Below are 19252 nucleotides of genomic sequence, written 5' to 3'. Positions count from 1 at the left end.
GGAGTACTTGAAAGCCAGTCTAGATCATAAGACGTATGCCAGTCATCCAGAAAGGTAAATGTTTACGCTCCTGGCGTCTACGCATGTCTACCAAGAACGCCCTTTTCTAGATGTTGTGGCTGGCTCTTCGTCATGATTTGGATTTGCTTCCAACATCTCTGTCAGCTACTGTTGTAGGCGAATATCAACCGTGTTGCTGTATTACCTATAAGAAAATAATGAATACGAGCATTGGTAAAGAGTCCCTCGCCTTTCCCCAACCTAACCATCTCTACCCTTTGGCATGTCCACTTCCTCTTCCCCTCTTTCCTTGTCTATCATATTTCCTTTCATGCAATATAGGGAATCCAAGGTCTCCGCTCTGAGTAGAGTCATTTATGTAAAGAACATCCAACAACTTTGTGAATTCACACTGCTATAATCGATACCATGTATCTCAGTCACTCTAGATGTTGTGAAGGACATGCCTCGTAGTGAAGTACTAGAGCAGACTACAGCATCAGCTCGCTCCACTGGAAGAATACACCCATTCCATGCCCTCTTTCTACCCCATCTTTACCTCTTCATTTTATGATGTGAGAATCGTATCAGTACGTCTACAATCGCATATACGTCGGTATGACCCGTATACACCATACTCTGTGGCCCCGCCCAGTTTCTATACTCCAAACCAGCTTCTCATTGTTGGAAGCTTGGTTGCAGGAAGAGGGGATTAGTTCCTGAGAGTAACTGCCTCGCTGGAGTAACAATCGGGTTGAAAATGGGTAAGACAAACAACCACTTCTCAAGCTCTAGTTATGGCGTTGCCCCTGACCAGGGACAGCAAGTGCAACCCCCAGAGACGATGTTCGCAGCACCTGGTTCCGGGAGGATACGCCTACATTTACCGCCAGCGTTCCAGGATCAGGCAGTTATGTGGCTATCTCGCGCTTCGTCATCGTACTATAGCTTACTCTTCTGCAAAATGCGGCTAGCAGCAGCATTAGTGAGGCAAGGAATATACGCGGAAGTGTTGTCTCGGGCCGGTTTCCGAAGATGAGGACGAAATCAAAATCAACAACACTCTCTAGGGTGAAAAAGCAACACCCAAATATAAAGCCATTTTTAGGGAGACCTGGCCTGCTTCAAGCGGCATATCACACACGAAAATATACGATCGAATAACGGGGTATTCTATAATAGAAACCTATCGGATACAGGTATAGAACGGATTATTTGGAGCCTCAAAGACTAGATCCGCCTGAAACACACCGCGGGTATATTAAGACAACCATGAGTGGAACCGCGCTCTTTGGAACTACTGGGGCGGCTGGTAAGTAGGGATGGTGAGTGATCTATGGTAAGCCGACTATTTTGGTATATGAATAAAGTCTAAGGGCTGATCATGCACAGGTTGAGGGGGACAGTGTGGAGATCAAATCAAATATATCTTGGACGCCGGACCTGCCCAACATTTTTAAGAAGCATGGCTACAGTATAAAAAGTATCTTCCTCTTACAATGTACAAGAACAACAACATCAATATGCAGATGACTGCCCCTGGCACTATCCAGTGCTTGTTGGATACATCCGATCAAGGCAGTGGGTATGTGAACGATTATTGGGCTGCGTTAGTAGAGGGATATAGGGCATATTTGCAGTGTCTGACGCAGTGGGCGAATGAGATGGGCCTTCAGTATTATTTCCAGGTATCTTACAACATGCCTCTCGATGCATTGGCAAGTATCTCTGAAGTGAACACGCCCGATCCGTTAACAAAGACCTGCTAAATACTACGGCACATTTCAAAACATTCAAGAATCTTCGAAATAACGTTTTCCTAACACAAAGGTCTCGGTGGAAGCATTGAAGCTGAGAAGCAATCTTCGCTTCGCCAACGTCTGTGCCGTGATATGCCACGGTGCCACTGGGACAATGCCCTCACTTCTGCCGCATAATCTGCAACGGCCAGTATGGAATATGCCCGTCTCTGCCAAAAGATGGTCTTGGATCTACATTCGCTAGTTAAGTTATTCCACCGGAAATACACCTCTCCCGAACTTTTCGGGCCAGGCCCTCTTCGTGATGTGGATACGAATCTTACTGGAAGCAATTGACTGCGAGCCGTTAACACTCTGGCAGACGTCGTATCGAATAGATACACTGCATTCAATATCGCATTCCAGCATGTGTCCGCAGGCTTTTTAAAAAGCGGCTTTACTATCGCAAAGTTCACTCGACGTCGTCCATCTGTCAAGGCCACTGTGAATCACAGAGAAAGTAATGAGCTCCTTTCGCCACCACCAGATGTGTATTATGCGCGAGGCAGAGATACACGTTTTACCTTAGAACATATTAGGGGCATTAGCTCCAGTCAAACCTTGCTTGCGTCTTATTGAAGTCTACCCAATAGGCCATCAATGCGAGAGGGAACATAACCCCTCACAGCTGAGGGCCTGCATCATCCACAAAGTAATTGCCGCCACTGTCACTGCTGCATGCTACACTCTATGTTTACTATGGCATTTCTTGATCACACTGGTTCCAGATAGAGATATCTGGGATGCTCTCACTTGGGCCGATGCTAGCTACGCTAGTCAACAAGGATGGAATGGCCAATGGGTACCCAATACTACCAGGGTCTAGGGCGCCACCACCGGTTTTTTCGAACGCGCGACGAATCGAGCATTCAGCTCCCCTACCACGGGCAAGACAGTTCGAACAGGCACCACTATGCAAGGCAGCGCCACGAAAGGAGGGTGAGACAACGCAGGTTGTGTAGCGACCACCAGACATTTCGCATTTATCACACGGCACCTGAGCTTCGAGACCGCGACAATGCAAAATGTACGCCGCCTTATGGTTCTTGTTGGTCAACTGGATTTTTCCTCCACTCGAAATACCGCCGCTACGGGCGATGTCCAACAAACGAACAGCAGTCCTATCGACACTAGAGATACCTTGGAGTTCTATAATGGTTAGCTCTTGTATCGCAATCTAGGTCCTCACTTACTCTCCTCGACAGATCTCACAAGCCATTCACGATCCGCGCCTATCTCAGCGAGTGATTCCACGTCAGGATACTTGACATCAACGCAAGCCACAGCCTGCTCAAGGTCGCTAGTGGGAGCCATGGTGCCGGACAATAGACAAATAGACAAAGTCTGCGAGGGCAATAGAGGAAGTGAGCAGAAGGGAAACTGAAGAGGAAGAACGCTGCAAGAAACAAAGGTTGAGGGAGAATTACAGAGAATAGCAACGCGGGGCAGCTGATAAACAAAGAGAAGTGCTTGACTATAGCTACAGCACATGCTGTTGCTACGCGTCAACAACAAACACTGTGGTGAATAGCAACGAGGATCATTATGGCTACCAGCGTCAGCCTACGAGTGAATGTCACCAACACCACATTGTAGCTACGCGAGTACACACCACTACGCCACACGACTGGTGGTAGTTACAAACGAAGGCAATTCCGCAAACGGAAACCCTGCCACTATTCGCAGCCAACTACTGCTACGTTGCACACTTTCGCAGGAAAGGCATAGCGAATTCAGGGGTATTCGCAGGCTAAGTGGGGGAGGATATAATCCTATGTCGTACGTTGGCTACACGTGATAGCTAAGTACTTCCGTCTACCGGGCGTAGCTGCCTCAGGCATATAAGCACGTGACCTGGGAAGCGAAGGGAACATCTACGTGTATATAAGGACGTAAAGGATCCCCTACCTTTCGTAGGAGATCGGCAACTCTCTACCTACCTTAGCCTACCGCTACTTGCAATCACATCTGGTAGCCCTACTTGAGCGCCTTGCTATTGGTGGCTGGGGCCTTCCTTCACTTAGTATATCGGACCGAGATCCCAGATTTGTCTCCGATATTTGGAGCACAATTTTTGATCATATCAAAGTCCAGTGCAAATTCTCTACAGCTCACCACGCGCAATCTGACGGTCAGTCAGAGAGAACCAATCAAATGATTGGGATCTACTCGTTATGCCGTTACTTCTTTTGACAAATTAGAGGACCTGCCACGCATCTTGCCTCAACTACAGGGGTTTGTAAACGGATCGACTTCTGCTGCCAGCCAAGCCTCCCATCACGAACTAATGTATGGCATACAGCTGCCTGCTCCATTAAACTTGGGAATTTACTCCCGAGCTACGGATCCGCCTACGCAGTTGTTACCTCCAGCTGCTTATCCAAGGCGCTGATATTATCAGTCCGCCAGTTACAGAAAAATATACCTTGAGATAATAGAAGATAGCAATCGGAGCCATGGCCCTCCAGCACGTCGCTGATATCCTGGACCTGGGCCTGGTATCAAATTTCCACAAGCCGCCGGGAAATTATTTGGTTTCATCATCACCATATCCTGAGACTCCATGGCCTCGACACCGACTGTGACTCAGCGCGGATTATATCTTAGCTGGCGGAAATGATGAATGTGGATACTGTCTGCATATGCAGTAGGGCTCGCAGGGAATCAAAATATGGTCATTGATTAAGCGAACATGGCTAAAACAAAGCGTCATATTTACGAACAGCACCCTACAAAGTAAAGTTTGCTCCATATGGCTCCCCTTTTTTAGCGAAAGGCATGAAGACGGCCATGTCAGCAGATAACATACCACGGTATGATCCAGGAGTCTACCGATTACTCTTATTAAACTAGCCAGATCCATCCCTCTTGGATAGTGAACGAAGAGCACTCCATGGCAAAGGCTATGCGGTACAATATCTGGGGCCCCGCTCTGAGCTTCCGGCTTATTGAGCTAAGACTTGTGGTAAGTTCAGGCATCTCGTGAGTAAGTTGCTAGTCCATGGACTGTACGCTATGTGCCATCAGCGCTGGAGGACCGGGTTCCACATCATAGCGACACTCTCCTAAATAAGTGCCCTCAGTTGAAATCTCCTGGACATAGCCTGCGTCACTGGATGCTTCTAGACTGTCATTTTGGATGAGAAATGGTTCGCAGAGACAACACTCCTAAGTCTTGGCTGTGTTATTGAATGTGAAGGAGTTATGTCCACGTCGAAAATCTCCATGGCGGCCCTGTACCATAGAGAAGTACCCAAGGCAAGTTGAGTCAGATGGAATTCCACCCTTCTACCTACTACTCACTTCATCTTTCCTTTCCTCGAGCGCTTATTTTATCACAATCACTCGGCTATCCGCTGAACACTCCACATCCTCTCGTCATTCATCCGCCAACTCTTTTTTACTATCCCTGACGATAACACTGCAAGAGATTCCAGTCCGGCTCCTAGTCCAGCGAAGAGCCTTCTAGCTCGCGTGAAGACCTGGGCTAGAGATATCACCAATCGAATGCCCATACTGCATATCCATACATACGATTGGTCGGGCATGATCTACCGAGTTGGGACCAGGCAATACTTCCAGGCCCCAACCTCTACACCTTCCGACTATAATTCATTCCCAACTTCTCCCCGGTCGAGGCCGTTCCTACCATGCCATGATCCATAATCTGTCACTTTACGGTTCACATTTAATGGTATTTTACGAAGTCCCTCGTATTCGTCAAGTCAACAGACACTAGACAATAATGCTCAGATTCTTTCACGAGTGGAGGGTTATCAAGGAACATTAAGAAAGCTTCCCTGAGCAGATGTGCAATGTTAAAATACAATATCTCGCATCCAGTCCTTATCTGAGAAGATGTCAGCAAAACCAGCGACGAACTAGGGTCCATCGCAGATTTTCTAAGCATATACGCAATCCGGTTACCGTTTTTCTTCAAGACACGACAGACACTATGTAGGCAAAGTGCTGGTTACTTGCACGTTTGCTATGTGGCTCACCAAAACTACACTAGCTAATACCTAAAATAAGATATGAGATCCGTCCTTCCCTTTACCTAAGTCAATGGTCTTGTGTAGCCCATATGCACAGCAAATTGTCCTGATGTTCGCCCTCGAGCGATGAAGCTCTCTTCAAGAGGGGCACAGCCCACAGTCTTAGGCATAAGATATTAGTCGGACAAACAGCAAAGGAGACAAAACGCATTTATTCTTTGGCGTACGGGTGAAGAACTCTCTCCCGATGACGGATAGTCGGGGGCACCTCTCTGCTAGAGACGTCCGAAGGACACATCTTTAGCGGCGATTATGTTTCAGAATTTTCAGGTGCCATACTTTATACTCCGTCCGTCAGAATGTTATAATACGATAGAACCGATCCACTGTTGGTAAAAAGCAATGTACCTTTTTATCAAAGTAGGGTGTGTCCTGCCAGGATATCATATCACGCGGAGTTTCATCACTCAGACTCGAACTATCTGAAGAGGGTGGGCCTGGCTAATGGGCCTATGACCCAGCTACCGAAAGAAGCAGTCTTTGCAATCCTCAATACGACATCAGCAGGTGCAGATCTTCAGCATTGCAGCTGGAGTGTCCATCATTATAACGTACTTGTCTTTAAGCTGCTCCTTTGTCGACCTGCCATGAGCTATAGGGTCAGGACAGACAAAGATTGCCAGGAACATTATCCAAAGACCATATATGTATTCTATCTGGTGCTAGCAATGGGGATGCTACCGACAATATCTGGCTCAGCTTTGAGGCAGCGCATATCTTTCCTCTAGAAAAGGGGCTATTATGGGTTCAGAACAGCTTTGCACGATGGATCACAGGCACTTCTTGAGGGGATGCCTGAGCTTTCAGCAATGCTAGCCTCAGCCATGTTCTCAGTGGACAGTGGGGCCATTGTAACGAGGGTATCCGAAATAGTTGGATCCGCTCTAAGCAGGAATTGGAGCAGTGCCTCCCAGGCACAAAGCCATGAATTTGGAGGGGTGTTTACCGCATCCGGCTAAGAGATATGTACAAACAACAATAACAAAGAGAAAACCGCCATGGATTAGGCTCTTTTGGGAACCTCTTCCACATTGTGCAGTTGGGAAGGGCAAGGAAAGCTGGCCTTTTCCTCTCGAAAGCTTTTTTCTTTAGATCACAGTACAGCATGTCGCCGGGGTCCTCCCCCGATATTGGCCCCGAAGCCAGTGGAGTATGATGATATTGAAGGGACTGATTTCTTTAACTTACCCCAGTTCATAACTGCCTGCTCCCAGAAACGTCACAGGCAAACAATGTCTCGATATGCTTGTACATTGTGCTTTCTGTGCCCGGTGGGTTCGAAACCCGCCTCGACGGTTCAAACTCCCCCCATAGCCGCAACCCGGAGGGTTAGACATGGCCGGTATATAACATTTGAAGGCAGGCCAAGCCTTCTATTTTGTGAAGGTCAGATACCGACTTTTCTTGCACGCACTATCCCATTCTTGATTGAAAAAGTTACTACCGGTCAAGCCGGTCCGCAACCTCGCTACCACCAATGCAACTTTGGTGAAGTCTGTCTGTACGGAAGAAAGGGAATTCTCACTTCCATGGACACTGATATAACCTGTAAGCTCGAGAAAGAATGGAAGTTAGCGACGGGCCAGCTAATTTCACTAGGACACCTCTGGAAAGGATGAAGAAGTCCAATCTGGAGAGCTATCTTAGATTCATTGAAAGCACGGATCCCCATCGTGTACTTAATAACAAAGTGCGAAGTACACAACAAAACAAAAGCAGTGACCGTCCTTGCCGTGGCACGGAGAGTAAGGGAAGAGAGCTACCTTTACATGATGCAGCCCACTCTGTGGTCGAACAATGAGCTCGTCGAACAATATTTTGACTATTGCGAGAAGTATTCTATCATCGAGTGAAGAACATTATAATGCCCTTAATCGTTATACGGGTATGGTGACACCGCTGCTACCTCCGCCACTATCACTGCTACTACTACTCCATCTTCCCCCTTCGTGGGTTTTTCGCCGAATCCGTCCCCTCCCCCTCGGGAGGAAGAGACCCCGCCCTCGGCCCCTTCTAGGGAGGAAGAGGTCCCCTCTTCTTCGGAAGAGGGTGCCGCCTGAAAAATGGCGTGGGGTAGTGCCTGCGGTGCCTCCGTCGTTGCGGTTCGGCCCCTTCGAGGGAAAATGTTGTCTGTCGGGTGTCCCCCCGGCCGCCGTGTCTGTCTGCATTACGACTACTAAACCTCTTGTATCCAGTACTGTACGGAAAGTCAGCGTCCGAGTATTTCTTAGCGGGAGTAGGTCCTCCAGCGAAGATCGCTGCGTTGGCGACGGATACCTTCGATTCGCTACCCATTGGCTTTGGGATAATCCTCTTATTATCTCGCAGCGGGGAGCCGTTCCTACTCGTTCCTGGTTTTCTGATTCCTCGTTGATCTGTGATGATCGATTTGGCTGTAACTGTCAGCAAAGCCTTCTGTGGACTGCAGGCTAGAATGCAGATTAGAATGCCTTGCGATGCCGTTAAGGTATATCAGCCAGCCTGCTACATGGATAACCCCGTTTTAAGATTGATTTGTCCACAAGTACGATCAGACTATATGTACGAAAGGGGATATATGCTCTAGTGGAACAAATTCAATCTTGATGGTTTAGGTTGAAATAGTCATGGGGGTTATAATTATAGTGTATTTCTTAGCCTTACAGGTGGCAAACCGGTATATGACTCTATCTATTCAGCTTGGTAAGGTCCCGGGAAGGGGTAGCAGCTTCTAAGGTGCGGAGGGATCGATATGCCTAAGCCACAAGGAAACAGTAAAGTGCTAATAGCTGGTCAGAACTAGGGTTCAGGAAGAAAGCCCTTGCCGAAGGATTTGCCTACTAGCTATTAGTGTGTTGTCAGACCTCCTTTACCTGATGCATCCAGGACCGGAGCCGGCTCATCTAGCGGAGTTGAGAACACCTCAAGGCCTTCTCTCTGAGATAGGCCTATCCACGCAATTAAATCAAGTCACAGCTGCAACCGGACGACTACAAAAGACGATTAGGCAGCTGACAACACCTAAACCGGTCCCCCTTACACTACCGGACGAGCACAAAGAACAAGACATCCCTTTAGTGGTAAGTCAAGGCCCAAATAATGGGCTCAGGTTCCCGACGAGCCTACATAACAAAATTGTCGGTTGGAAAATTAGAACGCTATATACAGTGGTGTAGCGACGCAATTCAACTCGACTTTCCATCCCAATGGCCTATACCTGAGACGTTGAAAGTAACCCTGGAGAACTTCCTTATATCGCATCTGGGTTTGCCAATTAAGTCTAAAGCTTGGAAAAATCTGGCTGATTGATACCCGTCCGCTCTGGATCCCGCCATCGGCGGCATTAGCTGTACATAACTCCGCTGCACGTTCCTATCCAGTGTGCTCGTTTCTATTTTCGCTCGTTGCTATTGCTCTATTGCAACTTCCTGCGTTCGTGCTTTATTTCTATTACAAATTCCTGCGCATTGTACAGCACTGCGTAGGTTTCTTAGGTTAAACGAGATCTAATTGAAGGGTATATAAGAATGTTACATAACATATTCAAAACACGCAGGAACGGAGGATATCAAGCAATATAAGTCCGTTGAATCAATTCAGGTCATCATGCATGGAGAAATACAGTGCCAACAGCATATAGATGAGACTTTTTTTTATATTTATATAAATTCCCAAGACAAGCCAAATTCACTCCTAACGCCGGAACACCTTAATAAGGGGGTATGACTGTCCGCGCTTCTGCACCTATCGCCACAGGTCCAGTGGTTCCTCGTAGCCTTTCGTGTCATGATCTCCTGACCAGCAGTGAAACAGAGCCGATGATGTATGTATAAAGAATGGAAACAGATCCAAGAGCCGACACCAAGTTGACACAGTCCAGGATAGATGGTCGTTTCCTGAAAGCAAATGTGGCGGAGCAACAAGCCCAGTCGTGGTTATGAATGATGAGACCCAGCCATCACTCAACCGGTAAGAGCATTTGCGTTCATTTGATATCCCCTTGGCGCAGATTATGACTCTCGAGATCTCCGAGTTGGTCGCATATTCAAGCCCGCTTGAAATGGGTCCCTTCAAGGGACGCTTAAAACGTTATGAGATGCAATCCCATGGAGAAAGAGAGGGGAGTACGCGAATAATCTAAATAAGAAGGTAGTTCCACCCATTCTGCAGCAAAACTTCGCGCCAATGAATCTGCGGTCTTTTGATTTCTTTCAACGCCCAGTCGGTGCCGATCTCCTCGGATGGCTCGGATGGCTCAAGCTTGATGGGATCGCTCGACGATGAAGGCTCAACGGGACTATCGTCCACCTGGCAGAAAGTTTCGATGGGGTCGTCGGTCACTCGCCACACTTCCTGCAACACCCGGTACATGCGTCCAAAGCTCCCGAGGTCGGCGTGGTGTCCAAGGGCGGCAGACCGCTCTGCCAAAACGGCCCGGAAGGAGCTGTTTGGTGTCGAAAACGCTCCTGTGACAAGCAGTGGCCACACCAGTGAGCGATCATATCCATTCTGACCGGTCGGGATATACTGAAGGGTGCTCGCAACGGCTGCCACCAGGTTAATGTTGCTTTGCTGGGTTCGGTCGAAGCCGGGAACCAGGCTGCACAGGTAGATCCTCGCGGCGATCCGGAAGACGGCCGTCATGTTCTTGGTCAGGATGTCGGGGCGAAGGACTCCTGCCAGGGTGTAGGGGCTCTCGAGTGTCTGATCGGCGGGTTCGGTGAATTCTAATTGTCGCCCCAGGGCCGAAACGTGGGAGCAAACCGCCATCGCATCGACTCTGCCTTCCTTCTTCAATGCATCAAGACATGCGATTTCGGAGATCAAGTACATAACGCGGTCATCGCAGCCCATGAGCTCACGCAATCCTAAGGACGTTCCACTTAGGTGTTTTGCACGGTAGGTGTGCGCAAACTCAGGCGTTCTTCCATGCATGGCTGATCCAAGAATGTCAATCCACGAGGTCAGTGTCATACTAAAGGGGGGAAGCATATATGGGTTTCCACATGGAGGCGTGGTCGAAAGACCAAGCCGGCTCACCAAGTTCGACGCGGCTTGGAAGTGATCATACCAGGGAATATCGGGCAGGTAGTCGTCGGCGGGACCCACGGAGCAATGGAAGAAGATCATCGCCAGTGTGGCGTCCAGAATCTCCTCATGTTTCGTATCTTCACCCAGTGCGAGGCACAGTTGGGAAACCGCATCGAACCGGTGTCGCATAATGTCGTGGTCAATCTGCTCCCCAACGATGCCTTCCGTGGTCTTTAGATGAATCGCCGCAACACTGAGACAGCAGTGAAGATAAGTCTTGTTAGTTTCCAATGCTTGCAGGATGGCTTGTGCTCGTAAATGCCCGCGTTGGTGTGCCTCCACGATGGGAAAGATAATGCGCAAGACATTGTTGATGAAGTGGTCGAGCAAGGGCCGGTCATGGTCACTGACCGGGATATTGGACTGCAAGATCGCGTAGGTCTGCTGGATGCTCTGGTCACATAGGGCCGGATCGATGCCGGGGAGTGCAGGGGCCTGGGAGAAGTACTCGTCGGGGAACCACTCTTCCTGGGGGAAAGTCGGTAGCGGTGCGTTCAACTGCGGAGGAGCAAAGGTACTGAACGTGGAGTTCATGGAGTCGTGTCGCAAGGGGACATCGTTGACATAAGTCTGTCTCTCAGTCTTGACGTCAATCTCAAATGGAGGATAAGACTCGAAGATTGGTTGAGTCATAGCTGGCGTTGGCAAATGCGAAGCAAAGATGTCCTGCTGTTCTGCGAAGACGGGCCGGTTGAATTCAAACTCAGGAGTCGCTGGCGATGTAATAGCCAAGCTGCGGCTCCGGCCAGACTGGTCCACTACATATGATCACAGAATGGTCAGCCGGAGAGGCGAGAGAGACTGTCGAGAAGAGAATCAAACCCACCAGTAAGTGTTCCATTGCGCTCGTTCATCTTGGTTTGCTTGATCTTGTGCTTGATGCGCTCCTTTTGAATGCGCCTTTGCTCGGGATTTCCCCACCAGATCGGGCGCTTGTACTCGCATTTCACACAAAGATTAATGCAAGCACCGCAGGATGGGTGTTGCTCATCGCACTTCTTTCGACGGAGGCGGCAGGTAAAGCAGCCTACATAGACCAAACATCTCCAATCAAAACCCGGACAGTGGCTTAGCGGTCTGTAACGTAAACCTACCAGAACGAGACCTCTTGTGCGACTTAATATTTGTCTTTCCCGTCCCTGTGGAAGGTCCCTCACTAGACGAGGACTGAGCGGAGTCGGTAGCGGCTTTGTTTGCTGCAGCATTGCTCGGGCTGAGCTTCTTCTTTGAAGACAAGGGCATCTTGACGAGGGATTGATTTTTTTTTTTTTTCAGGTGCGATGCTGGAAGAGAGGCCGTGCGCTCCGATATACAGTGGGCAATGGCGTCAGGAATTGCCAGGATTTCGAGCTACCAATTGCGGGGAGGGGTCAGAATGGGTATTGGAGGTGTCAATCGCAAAGCTGAACCAGCAGTCTTTGCTATCTAATTAAGTATAAGAAGAAAAGGAAAGGCGCGGGAACAAAGGATGCGGCGACAGATAACTTGATGTGCGTGACAGTGATTCGAAAGAGAGGAACGGGTGGGATTGCCGAAGCTTTAAAACCAAGATTTCCCGACTGACAGGCCATGATGTTTCTATTTTGGACATCAGATCGGATGCAAGTGAGAAGGAAGCCCGGTGAATGGGATCCAGCGCCAAAGATTGCGGATTGGGGGGATGATCGCAGGTCGCTAGCAGGGGTCTCAACAGCATGCACGAGCAAGGAACGGGGCTAATTTTGGATAATTTTGGAACTTTTTACCTTTTCCATTTGGCGCCCATGCTAGTCATTCTCCAGTATCATTGGTAGATTCCCCTCAAGCCAATATTGGCGGCTGGGGGACTGATTGGGTTTGGATTTATCGTTCTGTATCTGCCCGAATTGTCCCAGTAAGTTAAGGGTAGTATTCGTCCTACAGTGGAGATATTCCTTTTTGTTTTATTACCCTTTTTACTATTTCTAATTTTTCTAGTTTCTATTCTCGACAATTGCCAAATTTCTTTATTCCAGGATCAAAGGTACCGTACCACATCTCCTCCCAATCAGAGGGGTGACTTAGCCGGAGAATTTGGAGGATCTCGCTTCCCACTGCAGGTCCAACGTTCCAAATTTCTCTCTTTAGATCTTACGCCGTATCCTTAGGCTTGGTCGGCTATTTCTCGCCTACCAGCAATTACCACGGACTCAAGAATGGTTATAACAGCGGTGTTAATGGGTTGTAGCACAATTCCCTCTATGGTCTGATAGCGATAATCACCGAGGGATCACCAATCAGGGAGGATATCAATCACGATCAATTAATTTAGTTCACGGTACCAGGATTTCCCGAATGGGGCAAGTGTTCTACGGAGTACGGAGTTGTAGTAGTTATCTAGTACCCACTAGACGTTCTCTACATTCATAGCAAAATTGACGGGAACACTAGCATTGAAGGTCTATCCCTCCTTCGATCAATAGCCATAAGGGACCAGCACCCACTAGTACTCCGATCTAGTATGACCAAACCTCAGAAAACACCAGCAATCAACCCCTGTCACCAATGCCTGTCAAGCACTCGGACATCTTACGGAAAGCTCTGCGGGGTCAAAGAAACGCTCGTCGAGCCAAATTCTCCATGGAGTTTAGTGTTGTTGATAGAGACAGCATTAGTGCATAAGCTAATTTAGTGGGGAGTGAGCCAAGCTTCCCTTCCTCGGAGTTGATTGGATGGCCGGCTAATGCTGTCATGCAGAACGGGAAATCCGCAGCCAACCGTCAGCGAGTGGAGAACAACCAAGTGCCCCGTGCGACTCGAGCATACTTTCGCCAAGATGTGATAGAATTGGTCTTGGCACCCTAATTAGCAACATTTAGCCGCCCACTCGACATACAATGCACCATAATTCCTCCTCCTCAGCGCTTTTTTGCTATTAATATCCACCCCTACAATACTAGTTCAAGGATCCCGAGTTAGTTTTTAGTTTCCTTCGGCGCCAATTAGTGGGAATTCGTCTCATCCATCCCGTGCATTGGTCGCTAACTGTGCGTCCCCATGATCCTTTTCCCCTCCTTCAGCAAGATCATTCGGGGTGGGGAAGTCGATTCGACAAGGAAGCTAAACATTAGCTTCTGCATCTACAATCCTCGAGTCACACTGTCACGCCGACAACAAATCCGTGATAACCCTCGAAGATGCGCAAAGGCCCCAATTGACTCACGTGTTGTTGATATCTACTTCAAGTTTCGAGCCACTGCCATCCGCACTTCATCAGAGCTTTTAGATCTTTTATTTGTGGCTTTTTTTTTGCCTGTATGTACCTCTCTCTTGTCGCCTTTTCGGTATTAAAGACAACCCGTGGCTGGGGATCATTACCCTGGCAAGGCTGGAAAGGCGTCACAACGCTTCTGGTCACATTCCTGCAGCTGAACGCTAACAATTAGCGTTCATTTACCAACGGTCCGCCAATCACACAAAGGAAATGTGAGGTCAATCTGCAGAGGCCCTGGTAAAAGAAAACTGTGATATCGATGTGCATCATGACATGCCACAACAGCGCTCGAGTCACTTTTCGGTGGCTATTTCGAAGGTTCACACATTCGCCGAATTTTGTATACCTTAAAAAAAAAAATTAAAAAGAATTCTACAATTTCCTTCTAAAAACAATTGACATCAAATCCCAACCAGCCTAGTAAATACACAGCACCATCACCATCTACCCTAATTCCCCATTACACACCACCCCCACTAGATAGCTAGGTAGCACATGTACAATGCCGTACTCTGTACATACATACCTGATCCTATCCTATTCTATCATCCTCTCACAGAAAAGCAAACTCACTGCCGAACGTATGTAACAGAACTAACTACCCGGCATCCGCCTAGTCAATTCTACAACCGAACCTCCAAGCGCCGACCTTCCAAACCCACCTAATTACATGCATTGGGTTTGAGCTCCCTTTCCCCTTCCCCCGTGCCAAAATTATGACTTATCTTTATTAATAGAAATTATGCAGTTACCAGCTTTCCCCAAGAATGGAAGACTTACTGTCCCAGTCCAACATGCGGGGTCGATCAAATAACGCACCACCACCTTAACGCTGCGCTGCGTTGCCCGATCTGATCCTAAACCCAGATGGATATTTTTATTTTTATCTCGATCCGGATCAGCAATCAGCACTTAGCAGGGGTTGTTCCGATTCCACCCCGCTGCATTCCAAACCGCTTGTTTGGCTCTGTTCCTGTTCCACCTGGCGGCGTATCGAGATGCGTGATGTGATCTGGGTGCTGCGTCCGAAGTAGTTAGCAAGCAAGCAAGGTTCATGCCTTGCAGGATTTACAGGGTGGGCGTGGTGTCTGGGTGTAGCCGCCGGGCCTTTTAGATGAGGTTTTCTTTTTTTGACTTTGTGGGCACGGCGAAGCGAGTGCTATGCTTGTTGGCGGCTACTTGTTGGGTTTTGTTGAGTCGGGGGTGGAATCTTGGTGCGCTATGGGTATGGTCTTGCCGTGAAATTGTAGACACTGGTCGTTTCATGTAGGTGGTTTGCTGGTTGTTGTTGGTTGCGGTTCTGGGCTTTCTTGGGTACAGAGGCTCTGAGGTTATCCACTGTTTCTTAGAATAGCAAGCGCTTAGAGTGCCCAACTTGGACAAAGTTCAAGATAAGGCTTTGTAGTGGTTTGTTTCAAGTTCTATAGGTGAGTATTTGATTATTGGATGTGAGGTCATGCTGGAGAGTATTCTGGTACATTGGTATGAATCCCATTGCGCAGCCCTAGTAAGGCTACTATCTAGGAGGTCGCGGTGTACTAATTCTGGAGATAGTAGGGTCTCAGAGGGAGAGAGGCTTTGATTACTGCCTAGATTTGAAGTTTTACTTCTAAAATTAATTGAAGACTTGACTTGTTGCCTGGTTTATGTGGGGAATATTGCATGCTTGTGTGATAATAACGGTGCATAGTTTATGGTTCTATAGAAAGTCTGGCGACATGATCTAACGTCCGCGATCGGCACTCAACGAATATGCAATGCTATGCATGGCTTAGCGCATGCCAAATACTGAAATGTTGAGAATATGAAGTTGACGTACACACATACTTGCTCGCTGGCCTGTGTCGGCCCAATTCTAAGTCTCAGATTTAATAGGCTAGAGTGAAGTATACCCCGTGGTACGAGTGACGGTTGTGAAAGGTTACACCCTCGTTGAGTTGAATGGCCTTATCGCCCTCTCCATTTGCCATTTTTAACATCTAGATATCATGTAAAGATTGGCACATCTGCTCAATCTAACAATGCAATTTCCTTGGATTGAAAAGCTCAGTCCTCCTAGCCCCAAACACTGTACAGATACCGGTCTAGGTTGCATTTTCTGTTTTACAACCCGAGGGCATTTTGAAACATCAGTTAACCCTGCCAATCCGTCCTAACATTAATATCGTTTTCAGCACTCTGGTTTCCTAGAAACATGGGTCCTCCCCCCCGAATGATATGTCTCTGCTAAAGACGAAGCCCTAGAATCCATACCCCTCGACTCAGCCTGTGTCCTCGAGCCAACTAAACCTGTCCCGTCAATTTGAACGTGCGGCACGACCGAAAGTATCTCCTTCGCACAGGTCGCGGCCATAGCAGTCGCATACCCCTTTCACCGATCATTCTTATGCGAATCAGCATCATCACTAACCCTCCGGGTAGCCAAACAAGGAATCTGATCCATCGATCCAGCAGCCTCCATCTCAAAACACAAAACCCCCAGTTCTCGCGCGGGCCGGTCCCGGATGAGCCCATTCTTAACCACCTGGTTACTAGACGCAATGGACCATAATGAACTCTCGGCTCCGTCGAAGACTGCGTAGATCGACGCACTAACTTCCCCTTTTCACAGTACCTGCAAGCCAAGCCCGCGCTGGGGTGGTCATACCCAGCCTGGAAGAGCAGGTCTTCCTGCGCACCCGGATAGATAAAGAGGGTGACCGCCGTTACTGGGGCAAGACATTCGGAGACACTGCTCTCGTTGAGTAAATGGTCTGCTTCTAACTTATTTGGCCCGACCAGGAGTGACTGCGGCGGTTTGCTCAGTGTGCCTGTCCGCTCTAGGTGCCATTCCTTGGTTTCTTTGCCGTAGTCATACTGGATGGCTCCGCCGAAGCTCCTAGTTGGTTTACTGATGACGACTTGTCCTAGGCGGAGGTCTACGGCTTGGCTGGGTACGCCTCCGCCGATGCCTACCATCAGGGAGAACAAATGAAGTTCACATCTGGCTTGTTACGATTTCTGCGGAGATCCCGCCGTATACTCCGGATGCGAGACAGACAATGATGATATCGTGGGTTGCTATTCTTCCTAGGGTGTATATGTTATAGTCGCTTGGGGGTGCTGCTAGGATTGGGTGCACACTTCGCCTAGCATGGCTTTGGCTGCGGCCATCTCGATTGGAAGTGCACAGACCCAGCCGACTGTGTAGTCGGTGCATGAAAGATGGATTGTTATGGAGGCCATTCTATGGGTGGGAGACCTGTCTGTTGTGGTTATATCGGGGTAACGCGGCTCGTTAGGGCATGACCGTGAATGGGGTTCGGGTATGTTATACTGCATACACGTATCGAGCCATTTTTGGAGCCCGGTTCATCTCCCACTCCAGCACAGTATTCACTCAAGGCGGCGCAGTATTCAGTGGTAATCTCTCCGCACTTGGAGACATTAATATAAGTAGGCAAAGCAATGCAGACCTCACAAACGACGATACTCTTTGAACTAAACAGATACTCACAGGCTATATTACAGCATTGCGACCACTAGCCCACGGTCCAGCATTCATTTTTCCACCTCATCCGATATTTTCAAGCAGATCCAAAGCGAACTTGCTCTTCTACTAGCCGCTCCGGACACAATGAGAGAGAACCTCGAAGGCCCCAGTGAGAACAGAATCATTCTTTCAGAAATCGATAAGAAGCTCCAGAATTGTCACTGGGTATTTCTCGATCTCCAGGGCTTCAAGAGCCATTTCGACAGCGTTGGAACACCGACCCAGGTTATTTTGAAGCGAGAAAAGTGGAATAAAGATGAGCTGACAAAGATTCGGACGAAAATATCATCGCATGTGAATCTGTAGAATATGTTGAATGTGCATATGATCCAGTAAGCATCTACTACGCAAGAGAGACGAGATTGGTCAACTTCCGAGACAAAGATTGATTGCTGAGTTCTCTAGATCTCACAGGAACACGTTAAGCCGCCTATTAAGAGCATTCATCGAAGAGGTCCAGGAAGGGAAGCGGGAAGGGTCGGTTGTCTCGGGTGACTAGTTGCCGATAAACGGGCGAGAGGCCTGGAGACAGTATCGAAAAGGGTTACAAAGTGTGAGTACTAGCCACGAAATGTTCATTCGGAATCATCGATTAATCGTCAACATCCGAAAAGAGGCCCTTTTGGCTGATAATCTTGGAGACTTTAATTTCGACATTCTAGATTTGCGCAACTTCGACAAAGAGACGAATGGAGGGCACGTCGGATGCTAGAGTGTCGACTCCCTTGACAACTTGGGTACCAAATCCAAGTTCCATTGCCAAGATGCTCTTCAAAGCAATTGGCAGCGAGGTTTCTCTTTGAAGATTTGGAAAGCCAGTGATGGTTCGACTTCATTGACGCGAATCCCCCCTGAATTGCGCAAAGAGAGGGATTTAGATTTGGTCAAGAAATGCCTCGAAAAGGATGCAAATCCCAATGCCAGAAAAGTGCCAGAGAAACAGCACTTACACTGGCTGCTGCTGCTGCTGGTCATGCAGAAGTGGTTCAGCTGCTATTTGGAAACGGGGCCAAAGTTAACCAGAACAACACGAATGATGAAAAGGACGCGGCCGCACTGCATAGGGCTGCAGAGAATAGAAGCAAAGAGATAGTCCAAGTATTATTAGCGAATGGCGCTGATATCAATTTAAAGGTCTTCTGGGGTGATGGGCCGTTGCGCAAGTTTGCAAAAAGGAACAACTCAGTAGTCACGCAGATGCTGTTAAAGAAGGGTACAAAAGATAATCGGATATCGACCACGGAAGCAGGCATGGAAGCATATGAGGTTTTAACAAGTGGGAGCGCTCGAATTGAATACGCTTAAGTGTCTTTTACATATTTATATGAGATATCAATCGAGCAACTACCCGAAACATACAAAATAAAATAAGAGACCAGTACAAACGCCAGCTATATATATCTACATCTTCGCCTCTCAAACTATTCACTCTAAACACGGTCCGAATCAAGTGATTCACATATACCTCCACTCTCTCTATATTAAATGAGGTGAAGAGAGATGTGTGGAGGTGTCAATGCAGCGATGCTGATTGGTTGTCTGACATGGGGAACGAAAAGGGGAT

The 19252-nt window shown here is 48.2% G+C and overlaps 7 protein-coding genes across 7 annotated transcripts; 4 read left to right on the top strand and 3 right to left on the bottom strand.

Moving 5' to 3' along the window:
* Positions 1 to 2421: 2421 nt before the first annotated feature.
* Positions 2422 to 3113, bottom strand: BDW43DRAFT_305282 (DUF3716 domain-containing protein; the record flags this gene model as incomplete). Its single annotated transcript, XM_032045766.1, has 3 exons — positions 2422 to 2480; positions 2553 to 2948; positions 2993 to 3113. 3 exons carry the CDS (start codon positions 3111 to 3113, stop codon positions 2422 to 2424), a joined length of 576 nt encoding a protein of 191 aa, XP_031906343.1.
* Positions 3114 to 6055: 2942 nt separating this feature from the next.
* On the top strand, positions 6056 to 6649 carry BDW43DRAFT_258346 (uncharacterized protein). The gene has a single exon (XM_032039965.1). It carries the CDS (start codon positions 6307 to 6309, stop codon positions 6580 to 6582), a length of 276 nt encoding a protein of 91 aa, XP_031906342.1. The 5' UTR covers positions 6056 to 6306; the 3' UTR covers positions 6583 to 6649.
* A 371-nt stretch (positions 6650 to 7020) lies between these two features.
* On the top strand, positions 7021 to 8328 carry BDW43DRAFT_258345 (uncharacterized protein). Its single transcript, XM_032039964.1, has 2 exons — positions 7021 to 7402; positions 7454 to 8328. Exon 2 carries the CDS (start codon positions 7652 to 7654, stop codon positions 8285 to 8287), a length of 636 nt encoding a protein of 211 aa, XP_031906341.1. The 5' UTR covers positions 7021 to 7402; positions 7454 to 7651; the 3' UTR covers positions 8288 to 8328.
* A 1039-nt stretch (positions 8329 to 9367) lies between these two features.
* On the bottom strand, positions 9368 to 12259 carry BDW43DRAFT_6651 (Zn(II)2Cys6 transcription factor). Its single transcript, XM_032050352.1, has 3 exons — positions 12019 to 12259; positions 11751 to 11951; positions 9368 to 11682 (listed from the first exon to the last, which is right to left on the bottom strand). The coding sequence occupies exons 1-3, from the start codon at positions 12164 to 12166 to the stop codon at positions 9971 to 9973; spliced, it is 2061 nt and encodes a 686-aa protein (XP_031906340.1). The 5' UTR covers positions 12167 to 12259; the 3' UTR covers positions 9368 to 9970.
* Positions 12260 to 13847: 1588 nt separating this feature from the next.
* Positions 13848 to 14539, top strand: BDW43DRAFT_258342 (uncharacterized protein). The gene has a single exon (XM_032039963.1). The coding sequence runs from the start codon at positions 13940 to 13942 to the stop codon at positions 14231 to 14233; it is 294 nt and encodes a 97-aa protein (XP_031906339.1). The 5' UTR covers positions 13848 to 13939; the 3' UTR covers positions 14234 to 14539.
* A 1003-nt stretch (positions 14540 to 15542) lies between these two features.
* BDW43DRAFT_295917 (uncharacterized protein) lies at positions 15543 to 17381 on the bottom strand (the record flags this gene model as incomplete). The annotated part of the gene is made up of 7 exons (XM_032044134.1): positions 15543 to 15745; positions 16084 to 16113; positions 16446 to 16524; positions 16567 to 16687; positions 16753 to 17085; positions 17138 to 17248; positions 17278 to 17381. 7 exons carry the CDS (start codon positions 17379 to 17381, stop codon positions 15543 to 15545), a joined length of 981 nt encoding a protein of 326 aa, XP_031906338.1.
* A 1198-nt stretch (positions 17382 to 18579) lies between these two features.
* On the top strand, positions 18580 to 18993 carry BDW43DRAFT_305279 (ankyrin repeat domain-containing protein; the record flags this gene model as incomplete). Its single annotated transcript, XM_032045765.1, has 1 exon — positions 18580 to 18993. One exon carries the CDS (start codon positions 18580 to 18582, stop codon positions 18991 to 18993), a length of 414 nt encoding a protein of 137 aa, XP_031906337.1.
* Positions 18994 to 19252: the final 259 nt, after the last annotated feature.

This window comes from Aspergillus alliaceus, assembly GCF_009176365.1.
Source record: "Aspergillus alliaceus strain CBS 536.65 unplaced genomic scaffold BDW43scaffold_1, whole genome shotgun sequence".
Lineage (NCBI taxonomy): Eukaryota > Fungi > Ascomycota > Eurotiomycetes > Eurotiales > Aspergillaceae > Aspergillus > Aspergillus alliaceus.
This window is presented reverse-complemented; position numbering and strand designations above follow the sequence as displayed.